Source organism: Taurulus bubalis, assembly GCF_910589615.1.
Source record: "Taurulus bubalis genome assembly, chromosome: 1".
Lineage (NCBI taxonomy): Eukaryota > Metazoa > Chordata > Actinopteri > Perciformes > Cottidae > Taurulus > Taurulus bubalis.
In genome coordinates this window covers 42,249,595-42,274,531 of record NC_136589.1, presented here as the reverse complement: position 1 = coordinate 42,274,531, position 24,937 = coordinate 42,249,595, and the positions used below count along the sequence as shown (strand labels likewise).

At 41.2% G+C, this 24,937-nt stretch overlaps 2 protein-coding genes across 2 annotated transcripts in view; one reads left to right on the top strand and one right to left on the bottom strand.

Moving 5' to 3' along the window:
• Window positions 1-16,936, bottom strand: part of vipr2 (vasoactive intestinal peptide receptor 2) — a gene marked incomplete at both ends in the record, with an annotated part of 36,086 nt that extends 19,150 nt beyond the window's left edge. Inside the window, 2 exons of the mRNA XM_079220002.1 lie at window positions 3,724-3,829; window positions 16,886-16,936. Coding sequence (XP_079076128.1) covers window positions 3,724-3,829; window positions 16,886-16,936 — 157 coding nt within the window. The remainder of the gene's footprint in view (window positions 1-3,723; window positions 3,830-16,885) is intronic.
• Window positions 16,937-21,999: 5,063 nt separating this feature from the next.
• Window positions 22,000-24,937, top strand: part of esyt2a (extended synaptotagmin-like protein 2a) — a 35,564-nt gene continuing 32,626 nt past the window's right edge. The window contains exons 1-2 of the mRNA XM_079219930.1: window positions 22,000-22,093; window positions 23,060-23,438. Of these exons, the coding sequence (XP_079076056.1) occupies window positions 23,067-23,438 (372 nt within the window). The 5' untranslated portion in view covers window positions 22,000-22,093; window positions 23,060-23,066. The remainder of the gene's footprint in view (window positions 22,094-23,059; window positions 23,439-24,937) is intronic.

Sequence of the window (24,937 nt, the reverse complement as noted above, 5' to 3'; positions counted from 1 at the left end):
TCTTCCTGCATTCTAGGACGTTAACCAGTGGTCAGCGTGTCGGGACCTCTGGCGTGGGTCAGGCGAGCGCACGTGGGTCGGGTTTGAGCGTGTGCACGTGCGTCGGGTTTGAGCGTGTGCACGTGCGTCGGGTTTGAGCATGTGCACGTGGGTTGGGTTTGAGCGTGTGCAAGTGCGTCGGGTTTGAGCGTGTGCACGTGAGTAGGTTGAGCGTGTGCACGTGGGTCGGGTTTGAGCATGTGCACGTGCGTCGGGTTTGAGCGTGTGCACGTGCGTCGGGTTTGAGCGTGTGCACGTGAGTGGGTTTGAGCATGTGCACGTGCGTCGGGTTTGAGCGTGTGCACGTGGGTCGGGTTTGAGCGTGTGCACGTGGGTCGGGTTTGAGCGTGTGCACGTGGGTTGGGTTTGAGCATGTGCACGTGGGTTGGGTTTGAGCATGTGCACGTGGGTTGGGTTTGAGCATGTGCACGTGGGTTGGGTTTGAGCGTGTGCAAGTGCGTCGGGTTTGAGCGTGTGCACGTGAGTAGGTTGAGCGTGTGCACGTGCGTCGGGTTTGAGCATGTGCACGTGCGTCGGGTTTGAGCGTGTGCACGTGGGTCGGGTTTGAGCGTGTGCATGTGGGTCGGATTTGAGCGTGTGCACGTGCGTCGGGTTTGAGCATGTGCGCGTGGGTCAGGTGAGCGCATGTGGGTCGGGTTTGAGCGTATTCTTAGTAACTGATTGGGAAGCCGGTTCGGAGGCTTAGTAACGTCACTAAATGTATTTATAGTACAAATGATGTACAAGTACAACAATGTATTTGTTCCCTTCCATTCATCCCTGTCCTTCTTCTCTTCCTTGTTTTTCTACTTTGCCTCCTTTCTTCTTTTCTCCTGCATCACTTCCTTCTTTCTTTCGTTCCCCTTTTCCTCCATTGCTTGATTTCCGTACCATGTTCTTTCTTCTTTTATAGCTCAATGTCAGAAATGCAGGAGGCTGAGGGCACACGCTGTCTGGATGAAATTGCTCTGACCTTTGACCTCCTACTGTGCGTCTCGACCCGCCTGTAAATGGCCTGAACCCACACTGACTGGAGAGCTGGAAAAGCAATCGGAAGTGAGAAAAGGGGAAGGAGATGAAGGATGGGAGGTAGGGTTTGAAAAAGGGAGTGAGAGTACAAAAGAACAGAGAGGAGACAGGACAGAGCGGGCAAGAGAGGACAGGAAAGAAGAGGACGAGGGGGCAGATGTCTTTGGGGTAAACTCATCAGTGCATGAAGAGAAAAGCCCGTCAACCCACCCAGCGATTCAATCCTTCCTCTCTTCGCTCTCACAGATCAGAGACGACCAAATGCACAGCAGCAGCCACATCTGGAGGGAAATCCTCCTCCTCCTCCTCCTCCTCTCGTTCTTCATCCCAGAATCTTCCTACTTTGCGTTAATCCAGTCGGCTAAACGTGCCGCATGACAGAATCACCGTCGTCCGTCTTTTAACCGCAGAGTTTTTTTTCCTTTTCTTCAGTTTGTCAAACGTCAGGTCGTCGTTTGACCTGCAGGGTTCTGACCCCATGACAGTCAGAGGACTCATTGCTACCATTTGAGTTTTTGTTAGAAGGATGTAAAATAAATATTTAAATTAAAAACAAAATAAAAGATGTGTTTGCTAAAAATCGGTAGCTTTTATAACGGCTATATATATATGACTAACATTAAAACACTTTAAAACACTTATTTCAACCATGAATAATTGAAGCAACTTTTCACCCGCAGCCAATTTTAATCAGGTTGTTATTTATTCTGTTGGGTGTCTTCACTCTTTCACACCGAGCCGGTTTCAGCCTCTTAAAGACAATGACGTCGGCTGCTTAGTGTGGCGTCTTCTTGTCTTACATTTAAAAAAAAGTGTTTATACATTATTGTTTACACTTCATCATGTTGGCACTGGGACCACTGGGAGCACTGGTGCTTTCGCAGGCACAGCTTTCCATTGTTGTTAGTAAAGTTCCACTCTGCAACATTAAATATACATTTAAATAATATATAAATAAATATAAATAAAATAATATATATATATATATAAATATATGTATTAGGGCTGGCAAACTATTAACGGCGTTAATTATTTGATCATGCCTTTTTTTTTTGCATTAGGAGGGGCTTAATGCTGCCACACACAGGTGCTGCACTCTAAATCTCTCCCAGACGGCGTCGTTCAGACCTGAGCATCATACGGCTCTCCCAGTCCGGCCCGCGTGAGGTCAATCAAAAAAGAAAAATAAATAAATAAGATGCATGCCATGAATGCAATACAACGGCACTGCTTTTACTTTGAAGGCGATTTACGTATGTGCGCGCACGCTTCCGCAGCCTCACAGACCGGCTTGTTGCCAACAGACTGACGGGAGCCTCGCGCTGCAGTGTTCAAATCCAGTGGTGAACATTAATCTAGAGTGAACATTAATCGCGCATGCGTAAAGCTGCCGCTGAGATACCTGTCAGCTGTCCTTCACATCTCCACCTCATTCAACCAGACTTCAGCGCTCTTGTTCAAACCAACACAGACTGGACTTTTCTCACAGAGTAAGAAAAACTGAACTCAACAAGATCAAAAGCACTTATTGCTTTTATATAAAGTGAATCAATTAATGGTCTTTTACATACATCTTTAGGGTAAGCAACAAACTGAACATGACAAAAGAAGGAGTGGCTTGTCCCTCACAGGGACCCTTACTACTGAACAGACTGTTTATGTTGTTCCCTGATAAAAGACAAATGTTTCTTCTTCAGCATTATATTAAGCTTTACATTAGAATAAAATAGTCTATAACATCTGAAAATAAATACAATATTGAATTGAATGACCAGTCATATAGAAGCATTACAAAAATAAAATACATCAATTTTTTCTCCCCTAGCATATATTTTTGATTTATATACTGTTGTTAACTTGCCTGTTGCTTCAGAGTGCCTGTTATATTAATCGTGATTAATCTCAGAAAAATCATGTGATTAATCAGTTAAATTTTTTTAACTTTGCCCAGCCCTAATATATATATATATATATATATACATACATACATACATACATACATACATACATACATACATACATACATACATACATACATACATATATATATATATATATATATATATATATATATATATATATATATATATACATACGTATGTATATATATATATATATATATATATATATACACATACGTATGTATATATATATATTTTTTTTTTTTTTAATTATTTCTTTACATATAAATATAAATATTTATTTACATATAAAAATGTAATACGTTAATCCATTTTTTATTTTAGCTATGTTTATATATATATATATATATATATATATATATATATATATATATATATAGTAAAAAGAAATGCATATATATTTTAATTTTTAGATATATTTTTTTATTTTAAGATATTATACATAAATGTATAACATCAGTTTATATTCTCATAAACAAATGCTGACATGCTGTATTTGCTGTTTTCTAAAGAGTCACATAATTTACTGAATCAGTTTCACTTCCATCAGAATGATAATTAATGAGTGAAATCACACGGTGAAAGATGGACAGTGGATTTTAAATATTAATTAAAACTCAGTGTTTCGTGTTTTAAGATCCGGGTCGAGCCACAAAGTTTCACAAGTTGTGCCCGTGTTTCTGGAGGCGGTGCAGTTTAGAGTGACCATGGTTCAATGGACGACCTTTGTGACCTTTACGGCTGCCGGCAGCGTCCTCCTCCCTCAGCCTCCTCACGCACTCCTCCTGGTCTCGCTCCACCTCCAACAGGAAGTTGCAGGTCGGATGTCGCCCGTCCACCTGCAGAGGAAGAGGTAAAAGAAGATTAACTAAGGGTGGGTGAGTGACTTAAAATCTGCAGAAGAACCACAGAGACTCTGCAAAAACAATACAAACGGCAAACCATCCTCCACATGTTTTAATATTGCCATCAGCATATATCTGTGTGTGTGTGTGTGTGTGTGTGTGTGTGTGTGTGTGTGTGTGTGTGTGTGTGTGTGTGTGTGTGACTATGAGTCTGCATAAGTGTAAGGCATGTAAAAGACGCAATGTGAAATATGTGACAAATATGTGAAAATAGCGACACGTCAAAAAAAAAAAAAAAAAAAATCACAAATTATTGTCAAAAAAAAATAGACAAATATATTCAAAGAAATATGTGAAAAGTTTGAAACAATATTTGAAAATAGCGCCACAAACATACAAACATATGCGAAAACATTTTTTTGGACAGAAAATGTGTGAAGAAACTAAAATCTCAAATTGTCTTCCTACTTTTTATTTTAAGAATATTAAAAGCACTTGTCCAAAAAGACAATAGTCTTTAGGTTTACTTACGCAACTAAAGTACTTTTAGTTTTGTGTTGGGACACGTACAGCGTCCTCCTGGGTGAAAGTCCCGTGTTTGTTCCACACATCCAACCAAATCCAAAGGTCTCAAAAATCTTCATATGAGTAAATATTTTGCAGCCAAATCAAATAATTTACAGAATATGAACCCTTTGTTTCTTTATAATGCTTTTAATACTTGACTTGTTTCTTCACAGGGTGTGTTTAAAGGTAATAAAGCAGCCCATGACTATGAGATATGAGTCTACAGATAATTATAGATTATCGGAGCACATTAAGAAGACGATCGATGACTTTGTGTTCCGAACCCTTTGTTTCTATTTTTGAGTTGTCTGTATTGACACCTGTCAATCAAACAGTGGAGGCAGTGCTCAAATGGATTTCTCAGTCCCGGCGTCTCTTTCTGCTCATACTCAGTCTCTTCTTCTATTTATTTCCAGACGAACCAGGAGCTGCATCGCTTCCTGTTCACCGGAGAGAGAGAAAACACACCAGCCTGAGACACTGGTGTTTTTACAGCAGCCAGCAAAACTGACATTGTATTTACGTGTGAATGTGGATGGAGATTTATTCGACAGCTGGATGGAAACACAACGTTTCTCTCAATCTGTGCCAGATGCTGCTCTCAGTGTCTCTACCAGCTCTCTAATTACTATTCCAGTCCAGTCGACTTGTTTTTTTTACTCAGAGCTTCGGTGTTTGAAGTCAAAGACATTTTGCAGTTCTCATTCCCACACCTGTCTGAGAGCTGTGTGTGTGTGTGTGTGTGTGTGTGTGTGTGTGTGTGTGTGTGTGTGTGTGTGTGTGTGTGTGTGTGTGTGTGTGTGTGTGTGTGCACATAGCCCTGATGCAGGAGCGACATAGTATTTATCACAGTGCCGGATGGCTGCCGCAGTTCAGAGTCCTTTGGAGAGAAGTGAACGCGTCAGAGAGTAGACGTTTACATTCATATTGCCCTGTTATTCCAAATATGACAATATTTAGATTTCGATACGGCTAATGAAAACATCAGATTCCATTTGGATATTTTGGAATGGAGCATTTTCTGATTAAAACAGCTGTGACATGCTGATAAGATTCAGGGTTTTCTGGACATGTATACAACCTGTGAACGGAGGTTACCATATTTGGAATGCGGAGGAGTGCACACATAAACTCATGTTTACAATGTTTACTGAGGGAATAAATCAAAAGAGAAGTAGAGTCATTTATATAGACTTCTATACAACCAGAGGAGTCACCCCTTGATGGTCAGGAGAGAGAATGCAGCTTCAACACATGAAGCATAGACTTCTATACAACCAGAGGAGTCACCCCCTGTTGGTCAGTAGAGATAATACAGCTTTAACACATGAAGCATATACTTCTATGTAATCAGAGGAGTTGCCCCCTGCTGGTCGGTAGAGATAATGCAGCTTTAACACATGAAGCATAGACTTCTATACAACCAGAGGAGTAGCCCCCTGGTGGTCAGGAGAATAATGCAGCTTTACCATATGAAGCATAGACTTCTATACAACCAGAGGTGTCGCCCCTTGGTGGTCAGTAGAGAGAATGCAGGTTTTAAGACACTTCCGCATCGGCTTCACTCGGGAGACACTTTGAAACATCATGAAAGACTTTTGAATATGTGCAAAATATGCCTCCTGGAAATCTTTCCAAAAACCCAACACACAGACAAGTTGTGCAGTTTTACCATACAGGCTCCGTATAAATGCATAAATAAGTAATAGTGGGAGCATGAGTTCATGTCTGAGCTCTATAAATGTTAATGAATCCATCTTCTCTGCTCATGTGTTTTCCCGCTGCGGCTTCGCTCAGCAGTGATGCGCACTAGTGGCTGCTGGACACCATCAACATGATCTTCAGGGGATGACTGTGTTGCCCCGCTTTGAATTACAGCTCACTGGATTAGACATTACAGCAGAAGCTGACTGAGGAACAAGCAGGTCCGGGGCGATTACAGCAAAGAAGCCGCGGCAGACACTCTCCAGATGCCTGCTGTATTCCAGCGATGTTTGAAGTTGGAAATCCCAACTTTCCACTTGTAAAACTATCACGGATTCATCTTGAAATCCGTTTTAAATAACTTGTTTTCAGGTGATGTCATCTTTTTCACTGTTTTACAGCTTTATTGTAATCATTTTATTTCTTTGATTGTTCTTATCCTGTCCTATTGGTTTATAGATTTGTCTATTGTACCGTTTTATAGGGGTTTGAATCAAAGACTGTATATAAGAAGTGGACATAGTCATCGTGACGTCACCCGTTGGTTTGTGGACCGACACTACGAAACCTTGAGTTCGGCTATTTCGCCGTCGCCAATCTTGGATTACAGCCGTTGCCATGTTGGTTTTTTTGCATCCGATAAACGGAAGTTACCATGTTTGGAATGCGGAGGACTGACGTAGAGACGCTGTATACATCTGACAATGTCAGTGACCTGTCAATCACAATAAACCCGCCCTAAAGCAGACCCTGCATTATGGTCCGTTTGACTCTAAATCAAATTTAAACCATATGTTACGTGACTCCCTCACACCAGGAGAAAGTTGTTCAAGTTTGGCATTTTGGCCATCGCCATCTTGATTAAATGGAACTAGCAATTGAGACCATGAACTGATGTTTACAAAGGTTACTCAGGTAATAAATCAAGTGAGAAGTAGGGTACTTTTCCCAAAGACTTCTATACAACCAGACTTATTTTGGCAACCACAGGAGCCGCCTCTGATGACCATCAGAGAGAATGCAAGTTTTAAAATAAATGGCGGCTTCCGAAGAGATTAAATGCTGCAGAAGCATCCGTCATAACAGAAATGGAGAGTATTTCTTCAAAGCAAAGAAGACTCTTCTCTGTGGAAATTACATGTTTCGCTCTTCTCCCATCTGGCAAGAGTTGCCAGATGGTTTATCCAATCAACCTGCCATCAAGTCTTTATTAAAAGCGCGTGTCCTTTTCCAAACAGCTTTCAATTGTCATCTGCTGAGGAAGAATCAAGATGTTGTAATAAAGAAAACCTTGACTGAAGATATTTTGGGAATTTTTCCTTTTCTCACCATTATCGGTGCAGTATTACAGCAAAACAAGAGGCGGTTACATTAACCAACAGATACTAGATACGAAACGAATTACGACAAGATTTCACGCTTGACCGGCAGTTTGCATCTTGGCCTCGACTCTGAAACATTTTGCTGCACAGTCGGTGATGACGACGGGAGGTTGGGGATGGAGGCTTTGCGTGGAAGACGAGTGGTGACAGCAAAGACGAGTGAGTCAAGATTCAAGCCTGCGGCGTCTCGTGGAGAAAAACGTTTAACACTGAATCTGTCAGCCGTCGTGTTTGACCTATAAACAAACTAGATGATTTCAGTTTCTCTTAGTCTGTAGAATTAATATATGCTACTGTGCCGAGATGTATCTTGCTTTACATTTAGTGTAACACCATCTGGTCTCTTTTGCAGTCAGAAAACAGCATCATTCAGAAAAACTAGGCACAATGGGAAAAGGAGAGCGTAAATATTCATTTCTTACCTGGTAATATTCTGTTGGGAGAGTTCTCTTTTAGCCTCGAGTTTGAAAGTTTTGCAGGGTAAGAAGTTAACAGGCGGATTGGTGCAGCGCCAGCTTTCATGGACTCTTAATGGCAAAACAGCTATCACCTATGATTGTGTGCTTTATGCTTTATGGTCTGTTTGACTCTAAATGACCATAATTTACTAAATGAACATCATGCTGAATTGAAGAAGACTTGAAACTATAGATTGAGACATAAACTCATGTTTACAATGTTTACTGAGGGAATAAATCAAGAAAGAAGTAGAGTCATTTAAATAGACCTCTATACAACCAGAGGAGTCGCCCCCGGTGGATGTGGAGAGAGTGGAGTGGCTGAATAAGACACACACACACACACACACACACACACACACACACACACACACACACACACACACACACACACACACACTCTATATATATAAATGGTCTGGCTGACTAATCAGGAAAAGATGAGATACCATAAACAAAGAACACTGAGATTTTATCACGGAGAATAATTGAGCTCAAAGCTGTTTTTTGTGTTTTAATGAGATTTGTTGAACAAAAGAATGACGGTTCGGGAAAATGTGAAGTGTCTTTCTGATAGAAAAATGTACTCGACACCTGGTGGTAAAATCATTGATCAGGACATTTAATCTTTGCAAAGAGGAGCAGAGTCAGAAACACAACATGATATGTCAATTGCGTATCCTGGGCTGCTCAATGAATGAGCAGAGAGTTACCTCTTAAATACATTAATGACACAATCACAGAAGCTCTCATGACGTCTTCAGATTCGCATCGGCATGGTCATGATAACAAGGAACACCACGTTCTTTACACAGAGACATGTAGGCATCCACAGTCTCAAGACTATCAGAAGGTCACTGTTAAAGCATACGTATGTTTTAACAGGAGAGGAGGTCAAATGCGAAGCCACAAGCCTTTACACAGTATATGATTAATAATATAACTGTGAAACAGTAGTTGATTAAGAGTAAATACGTTTTTCTTCTAACACTTTCCCATTTAGGTCTCTTTAGCTGAAGCTTTTATTTACATGTGCAGTTAAAGTGGAATAAAACCTTCATTCAAACCCGATTATAAAACACTACGAGACACCGACACCAAAAGAGCGCTGTTAATTTGCTTTAGTGCCTCTATTATATTCTGCTCTGTTGTGTTTCGTCTCCTCGTGGTAATGTTCAGGCTCACGGCACAAAAGCAACTGTTGGTGAGAAACTGGGGAAACGCGGCGCTGTGCTAAATCATAATGGGTTATGCCTCCCTGCCTTCCGTGGCCTGAATGCAAAAAGACAGCACACGGCTTTCCTTTAAGAAGACAGTACCCCGACACGCGCAGACGTTACATTATACACAGCATGGGCAACTTAAAGGGTTCGCTGAACAAATGGTGAAAGAATGTTCTCTAAAGAACAGTCCATTACAACTATTCTGACTTACACTATTGTCAAAGCAGGTTTATTTTAACGAGAGGACACTGATGATTAAACAAAATCTAGATTTATTTATTTCATTGAACCCATAAATAACTCAATGATAAAAGCAGTTACATAAAATTAAATAACGTTCCGACAATGTAAAACCATTAGCGTCAGTGCATCCTGTAATATAGATGTGATGACAATGTGGCTCCTTCCAGTTGGTGGTCAGAAAACCGGCTCGGTTGGAGGGATGAATGTACGCTGAATTATTCACGTTACAGATTCTGTGAGTGCACTCGGCCCTGTTTGGTTTCGCTTACTTCTCTTATGTCGGCATGTTTTCTGACTCCAACGAGATACGCATTCAAAACGCCCGTATGTGATGTCAAACATTCATGTTTGGGGTTTTTCATCATTATCTAAATGGAAATAACAGAGCTGCCAACTTTTCAAAAAACCTTGGAGTGAGATTTTGTGAGGGGTGATCAAAATTTTGCCGCGCACACAGCCACACACGTCGGTGGCTCAAATATCAGGAAATTGGAATTCTTTTGGCGTCGTATCCATGTAATACCCTGCATTTTGGTGGTTTGTGGGGCCTAAAGTCGTTGATAGAGGCGGCCTACTGGAGATGGACAACATTGGTTACATTCTGTGAAGCAAAGACATAGCTGATGATCAGTGTTGGGGTAGTTACTCAGAAAAAGTAACTAGTTACACGTTACTAGTTACTTCTGAAAATTGTAACTAGATTACTTTACTAGTTACTGTATTTGAAAAGTAACTTCACTACTAGTTACTTTACTTTCCATTTTTTTAAGCAAATGTCCAAATTAACTGCAAAGATACATGGACAAACATCATGGCCCTTTCATCACTTTATTTTCAATTTTCAATAATAATTTATTATTAATTAATATAATTTCCAATAATAATAATCGCGCGAGTCACACGACACTTCAACAATCTACCGTAAACGTCGGGTTACGAGCCGCTACTACCTTCGGTCAGAGTCCCCGTTAGCTCCCCGCTGTAGCCGGCTGGGGCTCCTGCTAGAGCTCAGTCACTTCCCCGCTAACTTCCGCTAGCTCCCCGAAAACCACCGAAGGTAGCGGGACCAGGCTCGACACCCGACTTGGGCAGAGGGGTCGCGGGCAGCAGCAGCAGCAGCGCTAGCTAGCAGCTTGTTGCTATTGTTCATGCAGGAAGTGTCGTGTGACTCGCGCGCCACTAAAAGAGAACTTTTCGTTCTGGTAAAAATGGCCGGCCCCACGCTGTCGGCCTACCGGGGATCTCCCCGGTGTCCCCTATGGCCAGTCCGCCCCTGCCTTGGGGTAAATAGGATGTCTATTCAGCGAATAGGTTTACAGATGTGCTCCTTAGCGGCATCTATCGTCGGGACGTTTGAAAAGGAACGAACGCGCCTCGGCCCAAAATCTGATTTTTTTTTTGCTGTGAGAAATTGGTTGTGTGGCGTGAGTGCGTGTGAAAACATGCAAAAGCGTGTGTCACACGGCGAAACCGTGAGAGTTGGTTGCTCTGGAAATAATCCATGATCGAGAGAAGTGCCGCCCCGCACCCTTTGGTTTGGATCAAAACATGTACTTTGCTGCTTTTTGCTGAGGAAACTGCTGCAAGTAATTCACTGTGAGTTTACAGTAAAACAAATTGTGGAGTTAACGTTCAGGCTATGAAGGCTACAAAACAAACCATGTTAACTGACGGTTGGATATGGGAATCGAATAGAAGTCAAAGTCTGGTGTTTTTTTATTACGTCACATGAACATAGACTTTAGTTGTAGGATGAAAAAGGAATAGAGCATATAGTATGGCGATAGGTTTGCCGATATTGTATTGCTACACGGAAGCAAATCAACAGTATCAACTTTATATTTATCTCCACTGCCATGCAGCACAAAAAAAGAGTTCCACCACTCCAAAGGGGGAGGTAGAAAACTCTTGACATTTTTTATTATCCTTCCAGTGCCAACATGTAGAGCAGTAATCTGACTGCAAGAGCATGAATCACCACACAGCCCGGCGGAGATAAATCAATACATCTCTATTTGAAAGAGAAGGCAGCTGAGGCTTTTCATCCACCTGCCATGTGTGATCCCACACCGAGTCGCAGGTGCCTCATCCAATTTGTTACCTCGGAAACACCAACCGGCACCACAATTATCACCGGGTTGGCAACGTTTATTCACAGCTTCATTCTCACTATGCTTTCTCTTTGCACCTCGCCTCTACGAGCATCAAATTAATGAATGGAAACGGGTCAATCTATCCGTTTTTTTAACCAACATATTCTCACGCCGACGCTTCCAACATGTTAGCGTCTGCTCTGTTACCGTCGGTGTCTTTTCAAAATAAATTTCAAACGTAGGTTTACTCAGGTTTTAGGCTTACCTGGTTAGTTTCAGGCCGTCGGGCTGAGGAAAAGACCGCTGTTTGGGTTAACATTTGTGGTGCAACGGAGCGTTGTCAATCCGTGACTCTTATGGTTTGGCAAAAAAATTATCTAAACGGGAATCTCTAAAAGTTATATTTGCTCCCTTTTTCCTTTTGTGCTGATCTCCAGTTTCCTTGATGCAAAGTTATGCTGTTGTTTCAACTCATCAATTACTGGCCACCGTAATCTGCAAAGTGTGACATGTTGAAGGAAGAAAAGAGGAACGACAACCAAGGGTATTGCATATCTAAAAGGCGATGGATCTTAAAAAGAGAGGTTAGAGATTTTGACCCTGAGGGTGAAGAGTAAAATATTACGTGGGACGGGTAGTAAAGCTCCAGGTAGTCCTGAACTAAAATGATTAACTTCTCCTTCATTCATTTACTGTTGACTGATATTTATGGAAGATACAAATCTGCCAGCTGTGATTGGTTGTTCCTCGTCACATGCAGCATTAAAAAAGTGAAACCATTTTATATCTCGTGGGCGTAGCCGTCGCGCCCTGAAAAAAAAAAAGAAGCTTGGAAAACGGCGTCACGTTCGCTTTCGAGCGTGCCTTCTGAACGTCGCATTGAAAACAATGGATTTAAGGGTGCAAAAAAAAACGTGTTCATTGAACAACCCTTTATTCAGCATTTGGTTGTACTTGGCTCGTGCTATTCTGGTTCCCAAAAACCAAGATGGAGACGCCCAAAGATGGCGACAACCAAAAACCAAGATGGCGACGCCCAAAAACCAAGATGGCGACACCCAAAAACCAAGATGGCAACGCCCAAAATGCCAAACTCAAGGCTTCAAAACCGTAGTCCACATACCAATGAAAATGGATTTAGCGGACAGCTGAAAGTCCGGGCCAATCAGCAACTATAAGACCAGAACAGCAGGCTGCAAAACCCTGGTCGACATTACTATGGCATCGATTCATGGCGTCCAAATCCATTATGTTCCAACACTCTACGAATGTCGGTCAGGCCGTTCAATTTACAGCTTCCAGCGGTTTCTAGATCCACATTAAAACAATAAATCAGACTTGAAATTGAAACATGCACACAGACTGACAATCGCAGCATTGGATGTCAGACGGTTCACGGTCCGTCGGTCCGGATTGAGGGAGATTGTAGCCCGACATGTGGATCAGAGAAGCACAGAGAATGTTGTTAACAGGACCAGAGCGGAGGAGTTTGCAACTTTCTCTGTTATCAGTACAATTTATGTTGTGTATTTAGAGAATCTCCTTTTTGGTGCAAAGACAGTGTGTAAAATTGATAATATTATTGTGTATTTTTCTCTGTTGCAAGCGACGAGTAAATGAAGGAATTAAATAATGTCATGTGCAAATTAACCTAAAATACAAAGGAAAGGAATTATACACCACGCTGAGATTGTATACCTCTGTTTCAGATTTTTCTGAAATATTTTTGTTTTCTTCTTTTATCTTCAGTCTCGAACGTCAACCGGGCTTCGATGTCTTCATGCGTTTGAGCTTTGGGGTTTAAGAGCTGGATGTGGTTCGGCAAAGAGGAGGTTGGGTTCCGTTCCATTTCGGAAGTTTTATACTTCAAAAGCACCCGAACACCAGACATCCGGTCCTTTTGGTTCTGCCAAAGGATATCAGATAAAATCCCCACAGCATTGGCACTGTGAAGGTTTTCTACTAACTGAGTTTGCGTTTAACTGCGCCGAGTTGGATCTCCTGGAGCCCGTGTTCAGACAGATGAGCTTAATATACCACAATGGCCAGGAGCCGCTTTCACACCTGAGTCCCTGCTGTCCTCTGAAGTCGGCACAAAACATGACTGGAATATAAGCAGGGGTGAATTTAGGAGCCCAGACAATACCGAAGCAAACATCGGCTCCACCTTTTCCACCCTTAATTATCACATCATAATTATGTTTTAATTCAATGTAATGTATCCCCATAAAACGGTTCGCACGATATCTACGATATTTTGCTGTTTTCCTAAGAATGTGTGTGAGCAACGCAAGCTATCGTAAGCTCTATACAACCGGAGGAGTTGCCCCCTGGTGGTCAGTAGAGATAATGCAGCTTTAACACATGAAGCATAGACTTCTATACAACCAGAGGAGTCACCCCATGGTGGTCAAGAGAAAATGCAGCTTTAAGACATGAAGCATATACTTCTATACAACCAGAGGAGTCACCCCTGATGCACACTAGAGAGAATGCAGCTTTAACACATGAAGCATAGACTTCTATACAACCAGAGGAGTCGCCCCCGATGGACACGAGAGAGAATACTTTTTCTGAACTGGTGGTTGGCGCCTTATTGGCGACAGAACACTGGCCCGTTTTCATTTCTTCAAATATTTGCAGCAAACATTTTCAATAAAAAAAAAAATCAGCTACATACACATCTTTCTCTGCTTTATTTGTTCCGTCAGCAAATCCCCATCAAGACCAAACAGCTGAACTTAGAATTGGTTTTACTTCCAGTGAAGTAAAAGCACGAGTGAGAGCTTTTGGCACACAGTGCCCATTTACTGTATCGAGAATTTATTAAATCGAGAAGTCAATTCTAAATCCAACTCGAGATGCCAAGAATACAAATGACGTTGTGAGGTTTCCAAAGAACATTTCAACATTTACCGCATTTGTATTGTGACACAGCGAATGTTCGGAAAATTCAATTTATTAGATCAAAAAGGAAATGTTTTTTGCACAATCCAGTGAATATAAAAGGAACAATAAAATCCTGCAAATCCAACATTGCCATGAAGCTCTTCTCGGTTTGAATCGGGAAGCGTCATCACATCATGTGTTGCAACATCTCACATTAGTGCCGAAGTTAAAGCAAGTAAAGATCCAGCCTCCTTTTGGAAAGAGCTGTGTTCGCCTGTCAAACATTCACACCAAACTCCATTGACTTTATTGTGAATGTATTGAAGAGTGTAAAGGAATAAATGAACGATACGCAACAATGTTTCTCAAGTTGAAGCCAAACTGAGTTCACTGATCCAGTTTGATAGCCGGCATCCATTCAACCTTCCTTCCTAAGTGCCCTTGAGCAGGAGACACACTTCATCCCTCCCAGGATGTGAAGAGAGGAGAGATGTGGAAACGGATCTGTGCCTACGTGAAAGGGAGGTTTTGTGTACTTTAGGTGGCAGTGTTCCTCCGTTAGATAATTAAACCCTCCCATTTGTTTTGGGTGATGTGAACATTTTGACAGCCCAGTCTGCTTTTAGTCAGATGAGGATTATGGGAAGAGAGCACTGTTTATCCTGTGAGGAGGATCAACACTGGAAAAAAGAAAGTGAGATAATGGCTGCAGGGCGGCTCGACGAGAGCAAACAGCGCATTATGTCCACAAATTATCCAAATTAATGAAGAGAGAAATGCTGTGAGGCAACTTCAGGGGCTAAGAAATTAAACGCTTTGTCTGTTAGATGTCTGAAAATAAGAGGTTTGCTTATTCACGTTTAGTTTATGATGAGATGAAAGTAAAAGCAGTAAAAAAAAAAAATTACAAAAAAAAAAAAAAAAAAAATGATCACATTTCAGAAACTGGAATTAGGGGCGATGTTTTGCTTTTCACAAAACAATGGGTTAAAAATCACTTATCGATTTTCACAATAGTTGCTTGTTAAATTTCTAATTGATTCATGGATAAGTTTTGTTCTGCTTTTTAAGGATTTTGACACAAATTGCAGCAGGTTTGTGGATGATTAAACCTCTTAGGAACACACAATAAGCTCAATTACATCAAACACACTTCAAGGGATTCAAGACGAATCAATTAGTCCACGATTGATTAAGCAACTGACGGAAATTAGTTGACTAAACTTATCTTAATCAGGCTATTATTTAAGCAAATTTGAAGATATAGCAGTTTTGTATGACTGCAAAATTGTTTGTTTGCTTTATGGTCTGTTTGACTCTAAATGACCATCATTTACTAAATGAACATCACGCTGTATTGAAGAAGACCTGAAGCTAGAGATTGAGACATAAACTCATGTTTACTTCTCTCTTGATTTATTCCCTCAGTAGAGTCATTTATATAGACTTCTATACAACCAGAGGAGTCACCCTTCGGTGGTCAGTAGAGAGAATGCAGCTTTAACACATGAAGCATATACTTCTATACAACCAGAGGAGTCGCCCTCTGGTGGTCAGTAGATAGAATGCCGCTTTAACACACAAAGCATAGACTTCTATACAACCAGAGGAGTTGCTACCTGGTGGTCAGTAGAGAATGCAGCTTCAACACATGAAGCATATACTTCTACACAACCAGAGGAGTTGCCCCCTGGTGGTCAGTAGAGAATGCAGCTTTAACACATGAAGCATAGACTTCTACACAACCAGAGGAGTTGCCCCCTGGTGGTCAGTAGAGAATGCAGCTTCAACACATTAAGCATATACTTCTACACAACCAGAGGAGTTGCCCCCTGGTGGTCAGTAGAGAATGCAGCTTTAACACATGAAGCATAGACTTCTACACAACCAGAGGAGTTGCCCCCTGGTGGTCAGTAGAGAATGCAGCTTCAACACATAAAGCATATACTTCTACACAACCAGAGGAGTTGCCCCGGGTGGTCAGGAGAGAGAATGCAGGTTTTAAGACACTTCCACATAAGCCTGGTAATCATTATTTTCATTAGCGATTTATTGTTCAATCCATAAATAAATTCAAAAGATATTGACTTAACAGACACTTATTTAAATAATCCTCGGGATTGTTGCCTTAATACAGTACCAGACAGAGAAAATCAGCTAATTTATTCAAATAGAAAACAGAATTTAGGGCATTTTTGATGGGGGGAAAAAAAGCCCTACAAAATTAGTAAATGTCCATAAGAAAAGATAATGGAGCAGATTAATTAATGATGAAAATAATAATACATCATCACAATTCAAGGGCTTCTCCACATTCATGATACTCTCCATGACCTTGCACATGCGTCTTTACTGGTCAATGGGAACATTTAATGTTGGCATCTCGTCATCAAGGTGAGCGTCGGGAATAAGAATGTGAAACACCATTAATAATAATAACTTTAATATGAAATAGTGTTAATATTCAGCATATAGAACAAAAGAGACTCACCGTGAGCGGACACGTCCAGAAACACAAGGCGACGAAGAGCAAACTCTTCATCTTCACTCCTCAGGTAGAAGCCGGTCTCAGGTCCGGACGGTTAAGAATAAAACAATAAAAAAGTCCCGGACTTCATTGAAACTCCACGTTAGACTCGTTTCGTCCTGTTAAAAGGATCTGAATCTTCTTTAATTCCATCAATGTGGATGAAAATAAAGAGGAGAAGCCGGTGGTGTTGTGTCCACACTGATCACCTCCACTGAGCGGAGTGAGCCGAGACCAGCGACCCGCAGCTATGCAGTCAAGACATAACGAGGCACGGAGACTTCCGGTACGGGGTTTCAAAATAAAACATTTATTTGAGGATTACTGAAAAATACAGTAGACTCAATCTAGTCTCCGATATATTACTATATTAGTGTGATCATATACTATGTATATTATATCATATATAGTCATTATAAAAATATATGATATGTATATATATATATATATATATATATATATATATATATACATATATATATATATATATATATATATACATATATATATATATATATATATATACATACATATATATATATATATATATATATATATATATATATATATATATATATATATATATATATATATATGTATATATACATATGGACCAAATTGGCTGCGTTGATCCCTGGTGTTTCTTTCACCCTAATGCTAAAGATTTCTCCTATTACTCCACTGTTCATCAGGTCTATTTCCGCATTGATCACTTTTTTATTGACAAGGCTCTTCTTTCTTTAGTTAACTCTGTACAATACTCTGCCATCGTCATTTCTGACCATGCACCTCACATCTTAGACCTCTGTCTCCCCTCTAGTTCGCACAGACACCAAGGAGGATGGAGACTTAACTCAGGCTTACTAGCCAACACAGATTTTTGTGACTTTGTGTCGACAAATATAGATTTTTTTCTTAGAAACAAACAGGTCTGATCAGGTATCCCCATCACTCTTATGGGGAACGCTAAAAGCACTTATTCGTGGGGGTATCATATCTTTCAGTGCACATATAACCAAAAACAGGAGATTAAAACAGCAGGAACTTTTGGACGCAATACTGGACATAGACAGACAACAGGCCTTAACAATCAACCCAGATTTAACAACCAATCGTCTACAATTACAAACCGAATTTGATTTACTATCAACAGGGAAGGCAGAATATATACTAAGACGTACAAGGGTGACTTACTATGAGCATGGGGATAAGGCTGGCCACCTTCTAGCTTCACAACTTAGACATCAATATGCCTCCCGCTTTATACCACAAATCTCTGATTGATCTCATACCCTGACTACCGACCCATCAAAAATAAACTCAGAGTTTGCTTCCTTCTATTCTACGCTCTACAAATCACAACCCCCTCTTGACACATCCGTTATCGATGCTTTTCTTAATAATCTAGACTTTCCAACTTTAAGTGAAGAACTTTCAATAAGTTTAGATGAACCCCTGAGTTTGGGAGAAATTAGTTCCTGTATTTCTGGAAGAACATGGGCCTTGTCTCTTTTAGTGACCTTTATGTACAGTAGGTGGGACCTTTGGAAACTTCACTGACCTAGCCACAAAATTTGGTATTTCTAATTCAGGTCTATTCAGATATTTTCAGTTGCGCAATTTCACCAAAACACAATTCACTTCATTCCCTGTTCTGCCTGAACAAACTTTGTTAGAAGACATCATGTCCTCCCCAGATTCACAAAATAGAATCTCTTCAATCCATATATTTGGGGAAAGGAACTAGGTCTTTCACTAGATGAATTCTGGTGGAGTGATGTTTTGCTCAGAATTAATACTACTTGTATTTGTGCACGTATGCGCCTCATCCAATTCAAGGTTGTCTTCAGAATTCACTACACAAGGGCCAGGCTGAAAAAGCTGTTTCCTGAAACAGATGAACAGACCACACACACACACTTTTTTTCTCCTGCCCTAAACTACACTCTTTCTGGACATCATTTTTTGATACCCTTTCTGCAGTCTTTAATATTCGTATGCCTCCATGCCCTTTGATTGCTGTATTTGTTGTGTCTCCTGTTGTGGGAAGGTTTACTAGATGTCAAGCTGATGTTATTGCATTTGATGCTCTGATAGCCAAGCGTCAGATACTGCTACATTGGAAGAACCCAAAGCCACCTAGCACATACTCCTGGTCTGAAGAGGTAATGGCATTTTTACACCTTGAAAAAAATCAAACACACTGTCAGAGGATCTCTGAAGAAATTTCACAAAACCTGGGACCCTTTCCTTTCTTATGCAAATAAACATTTTTTTTTACAATTTCCATGGAAGAAACATCTGAAAGAAAACACAGAAAAAGGAAACGTAGAATAAAGACGCAGAACGGAGCTGGAATCCACTTTCAGGAAGTCGACTGCGGTTCTTAAACTGTCTTTGAGGACGAAGTCAAGGTCAGTGAGCTGCCAGATGAAATATAGACGGCAGGTTATCAGCAAATGACACTTCAAACACCGAGTGGAAACTTCTAGACTCAGTGTGGAACGGAAACACACACACACACACACACACACACACACACACACACACACACACACACACACACACACACACACACACACACACACACACACACACACAGACATGGTTTCTGTCCTGGTGACAGTAAACTCGTGAGATGATGAAGTGGCACATATTTACATCAGCTGCCGAGGGCTGGAGCATCAACACGGCATTAAAATGTGCAGACAGAAAACGTAAAGCAGTCCGGTGCTTTATGGCTTGTGTATGAAGCAGAATTTAAACATTGTGGCGCTGCTACAAATACTCAGCTGCACCCGTCCTGATTTATTAAAGAGGGATTAATTATACCTTTAATCTCAATTCCGCTCACTAATTATTATTCCAGCGCTTAACGGACACGTGTGTTTGTCAAATACGAACCACAAGATCCATTAAACTGATTTTTTAAAATCAAGGATGAACCTTAACCCTTAAAACCTGCACACTTTTGATACCCGCCCAAAAGTGGGTTCTAAGTCAAAAGTGAGTCATGACTTTGACCCCACTTTTAATTTAGACGCCTCCCACTTTTGATTTAAAACCCGCCCCCTTTGTTTTACAGGAAACTCAACTAATTAAGAGGAGGAGATTGAAACCACAAGGAGGATTTGAAATTAGAACCAACCTTTTACTTAAAACCCACTTTTAACTTAGACCCCGCCCACTTTACTTAGACTCCACTTTTAATCTAGAACCCGCTCACTTTTGATGCCCAAAAGTGGGTTCTAAGCTTTGACTTGGACTTAGAACTAAGAACCCGCTTTTGACTTATTATTATTATTATATACTGATTTATATGATTATATGAACAAATCTCACAAGCATTACCTTTATTATAACACCAAAATGATTCAAATAGGAATGAAGGTAAATATATTCAATAGCAGTTAGTATTTTTACGATTGTAAAATTTGTCTGCACATTTTTCCGTCTCCTCTTCCTCCACCTCCTCCAACTCTTCTTCCTCGTCTTCCTCCTCTTCTTCCTCGTCTTCCTCCTCCTCCTCTTCCTCCTCCTCCTCCTCCTCCTCCTCCTCCTCCTCCTCCACTTCCTCCTCTGTGTTTGGTTCTCCGATGCTTTGCTTCGATGAATCTATTCATCACCGCTCCAAGATAATCGACCTAACCTTCAGGAATCTTCTTGAGCAGTGAGCGGAGCAACGTGGGCTCAGATGAAGATACACATGAAGGAGACAAACATCTTTTTCTATCAATTTCTTATTTCTTTACCGAACAATTTTGATCCACATTTACGACATTATATTGTTATGTTTTAACAATTAAAGCCACAAATTTCTGTTTAGTCATCTTGACACATGGACACATAAAGAGCCCCACGTATAACATTTCAAATTAGGTTTTTCTGTTATTTTGTTCAGATTATTATCATTTAGTGTTTAAAAAGTCATTGTTTTGGTGCTTGATTTTAATGTGCGCGCCTCCCATAAAAGGGACACTGTGTCGAGCAGCTTAATTAATATTGACATTTGTTTTTAATAGATTTACTTATTTAGACTTTTTTTGGTGCAAACTTCAGATTTAAAATGCCTTCACGAGTTCACTTCATATCAACTGTCAGTGCTCAGTTCTCCTTTTTGCACTCAGACTGTGGATTTATACTCGCTTTACTAACACGACCATGACATCTAGTGGGAAAATATCCACATAACTCTCAATTAAATGTATTCCACTTCATTATGTTCCTTTTGGATTTTACACACTCAAATATCTTCCTTTTAACACCTGGCTGGTTTGCCTTTGAGCTCTACATTACCACGACAGTATATTAGGCTCCAAATAACGAGGCAAGAAATAAGATGAAGAGGTCAAAGGTCAAGGGCTTGTGCATCCATGATGGCACTTGTAAGGAATTGGAAGTTGGCCAATCACCGGTTGTATATCAGTATGAGGCCATTTGGGCCTTTTATCAAACCATATAAAAGTTGTGCTTTAGGGAAAAAATAAACATATATATAGGCTTAAAACATTTAAAATATATTTGAAATCAGTTTAAATTGTACTATGCATGCTTAGTCTACCATTAGGCTTATTTTCAGACTCTAAATATAGAAATGTATAGACGTGTCAAACTTGGTTTTGCTTAATTAACATAGAGACCAGCGCCAGTGGCGCCAATGACTTTGTACAACAACTTAAAATATTGTATAATGTCTTCTTCTTCTTCTTCTTCTTCTTCTTCTTCTTCTTCTTCTTCTTCTTCTTCTTCTTCTTCTTCTTCTTCTTCTTCTTCTTCTTCTTCTTCTTCTTCTTCTTCTTCTTCTTCTTCTTCTTCTTCTTCTTCTTCTTCTTCTTCTTCTTCTTCTTCTTCTTCTTCTTCTTCTTCTTCTTCTTCTTCTTCTTCTTCTTCTTCTTCTTCTTCGTCTTCGTCTTCTTCTTCTTCTTCCCGCCACAAGATGGCGCCCATGTCCGCCGCTGCCGTTGGCGTCCCTGAAGCTCCCTCCCCGTCGGAGGCTGACCTCTTTCCCCGTGCGATGACAGTTTCCTGCGGGCTGCTGGACTCGGCCGCCCTCACAGCGAGATGCACTGAAGGGGAGACGGGGCTTATCTGAGTTTTAGCCTGCTCGGGCTGGTGGAGTGACTCCTTTTGTTGTTATTGTAAGTTTATTTTTCCGGTGAAGAGCGAATGCCGGTGAGTGTGTTGCGGGGAGAATAAGTAGTTGCTCGGGTTACGCAGTGCTGGCGATACGTGTCACTTCGTGGAGAGAACGTCACGACGGACTACGTTCAAACATTTGGGCAATTAAGCGTCGACGTGGCAAACGGAGCAAATGTACGCAGCGATACCACATTTTTAAGTACATTTTGGATTAAGTAGAAGGTGATCTTCTATTCGGCTTATATACAATTTAACCAAAATGCAGTTATTTCCGTAGAACCTCTACTTTCATAACCGCCTCACACTTGACGGTCTGGGTATGGTGGCTGAAGACCGCGGGGACGACCGGTGAAGCACTTCGAAGAAAAAGTTGAAATTCTACACAAAATATATAGTGTAGGTGTATAGGACGTATGCCGAATTAAAGAGTACTTCTAAACGCTTCGTAATGTAGAGTACATTAAAATCAGTGAAGTTCGTATTTCTGCCAGTGATGACGTCCTCACACCAAAGTATTTTTATGTCGTAAACCGAAATTAGAAAATAAAGTAATCTTTGGTCCAATGTGGATCCGTGTGGGTGGTTTAGTTATTTACATGTGACCAACTTTTTGACTGCCTACTTGTTGAAGAGGAACATGGAGCCTCTGTGAAGGCCTTTTCCTTCATTTATCTGCGGCATCCTGAATTAATTAAAATGTAAAGATTTACAGTGATCACTTGGCTGTAATGTTTTAAAGTCGATTATTATTATATATTTTAAGTATTTAATCTTGACATACATTTTGTCGCTACCCTTTGTATTCAGAGATATACCTAATCTAATAAACTAGCAAGACAGTATCTCAATGCTACATTTATGAGGCTCAATCGTTGACTAATGTTGTTATAGTAAAAACTACAGCATGTCTGTGCCACAATTATTTCACCCTTGACCTTTGGAGATACAAAATAAACTCTTGTTCTGATGCTGTAACTTTCTCTCTGAATGTCTCTCCAGGTGTGAAATGACCGACAGGATGGAGGGTTCGGTGGGACCCGGCGTCAAGGCAAACGGGCCCGTCTCGGCGCCCAGCAGCCCCGTGAGCTCCACCACAGGCCCGCCTCCGTTCCCGGAGGAAGAGCCGCAGTCGTCCCTGACGGACATCGCCCAAATGTGGATTAAGTTCGGCAAGACTTTCGCCGTCATCCTCCCCATCTACATCTTGGGATACTTCGATTTCAGCTTCAGCTGGGTCCTGATCGGACTCGCCGTGTTGTTCTATTGGAGGAGGAACCACGGCGGCAAGGACTACAGGATTAACCGGGCCATGGCGTTCCTGGAGCACGAGGAGAAGGCGGTGAGGCGGAGCGTGCCCACGTCGGAGCTGCCACCCTGGGTGAGTCCTCCGGCACCGTTAACGCTCCCGGTGTTGTCGCCGTCTTGTCACTATTGGTTTGTGTTTGGACTCTTGGCTCGAGCTTCGAACCCTTGAGTATGGGAGGTCCGCATTGACCCTTTTTGAGTCAAAACCACCCATAACCCGGTAGTTTCCATGTTTGGGTTCACCAATTGTGTCCGTAGCCTTTTGAAAACTATGACTTAACACTCAACTTCTCATAAGATAGGTTGTTGGGTTTATTTTATTGGGTGAGGCCAAATACTGACAGCAAATCGAGTAAAATTGGCAGTTAGATGCTCCAAAATATCCGGCAACGTGAGACCATATTCTTTGTGAATTAATAATCTGCAACACTCTCTGGAAGACATTTCTCAGATGGTCTAGAGACGTTTCATCTACGAGGATCGATATGACGACAATCGAGCATAAAAAGATGCATTCATACTGTGACGTTTCCATTTTAGTCCAGTTGTTAAAGTTACTATCTGGGACTTTTAATTGTTTATGAAAACCTTTTTTAATTCTGATGCCTCTATCTGACTTATTTAAGCGAACAAGACCATCAGCAGGAATGTTGGCCATTAAATCTTCACTCTTAATACCAGCGATCCGCTCTGATTCTCCGCAAAATAAGACAAAGTGATTTACGGCCTCCAGCAGAGACTCGCCCACCGTGGACAGACCCAGACCTTCACCTGCAGCCTTGGACCTGCAGTCGGAGCTCCGGAGGGAAGATCAACACACAACAAAAGTTCCTCGTAGAAGCTTTAATGTGGTTTTCACGACTGTCTCGGGGCTCCTGAGGGCACCGTTAAAGCTCGGGAGAGCCATCAAACCGGCTCTGATTTCCTCACTCTGTGCCGTGTTCTTGTGCACTGAGCTCCCCGTGACTCAATGAGAGAACCAGCATGAGCACACACCTTCATCATCAGCTGCCGTCCTCTCTCTCTCTCTGGCGAGCTCGTCCTGCCAAAATTGACATCGTTCCCAACATGTGCAAGGAGCGGAGATTACTCACAGGGCGGACTAATCCGGTAGCGTCGGCTTTGTAACGTTGTAACGTCTGTGGAATGATTTGCTTTGGGAGCGGAGGGGAGACGTTGGTCCAGTCATGCATCGTCGTTCCATTTTTCATTTTTTCATGTTATATCATGAGTGGCAGCTTAACAATGAAGGCTAAGAACCAGCCTCAACCACGTTGCCTTCAGGTAACGTGGCTGATGGTTTAAAGACCTAAATAAATGTGACTTGACGGGCCAGATGATGGTTCGATTAGATATCAGCACCTCGATGCAGATGTGCATATTAATCGGTAAAGGAATATATATATATATATATATATATATACATACATACAGCTCTTTGGTTTGCCTGATTTGAAAGGGAAACGGAGAGAAGAAGTGAAAGGATGTCAAAGGGTCAACGTGTCCTTCTGATAAAGAATCGGTGACCTTTGACCTCTGTGGGAGACGCTCAGACGCGTCCGCCTGTCCTTC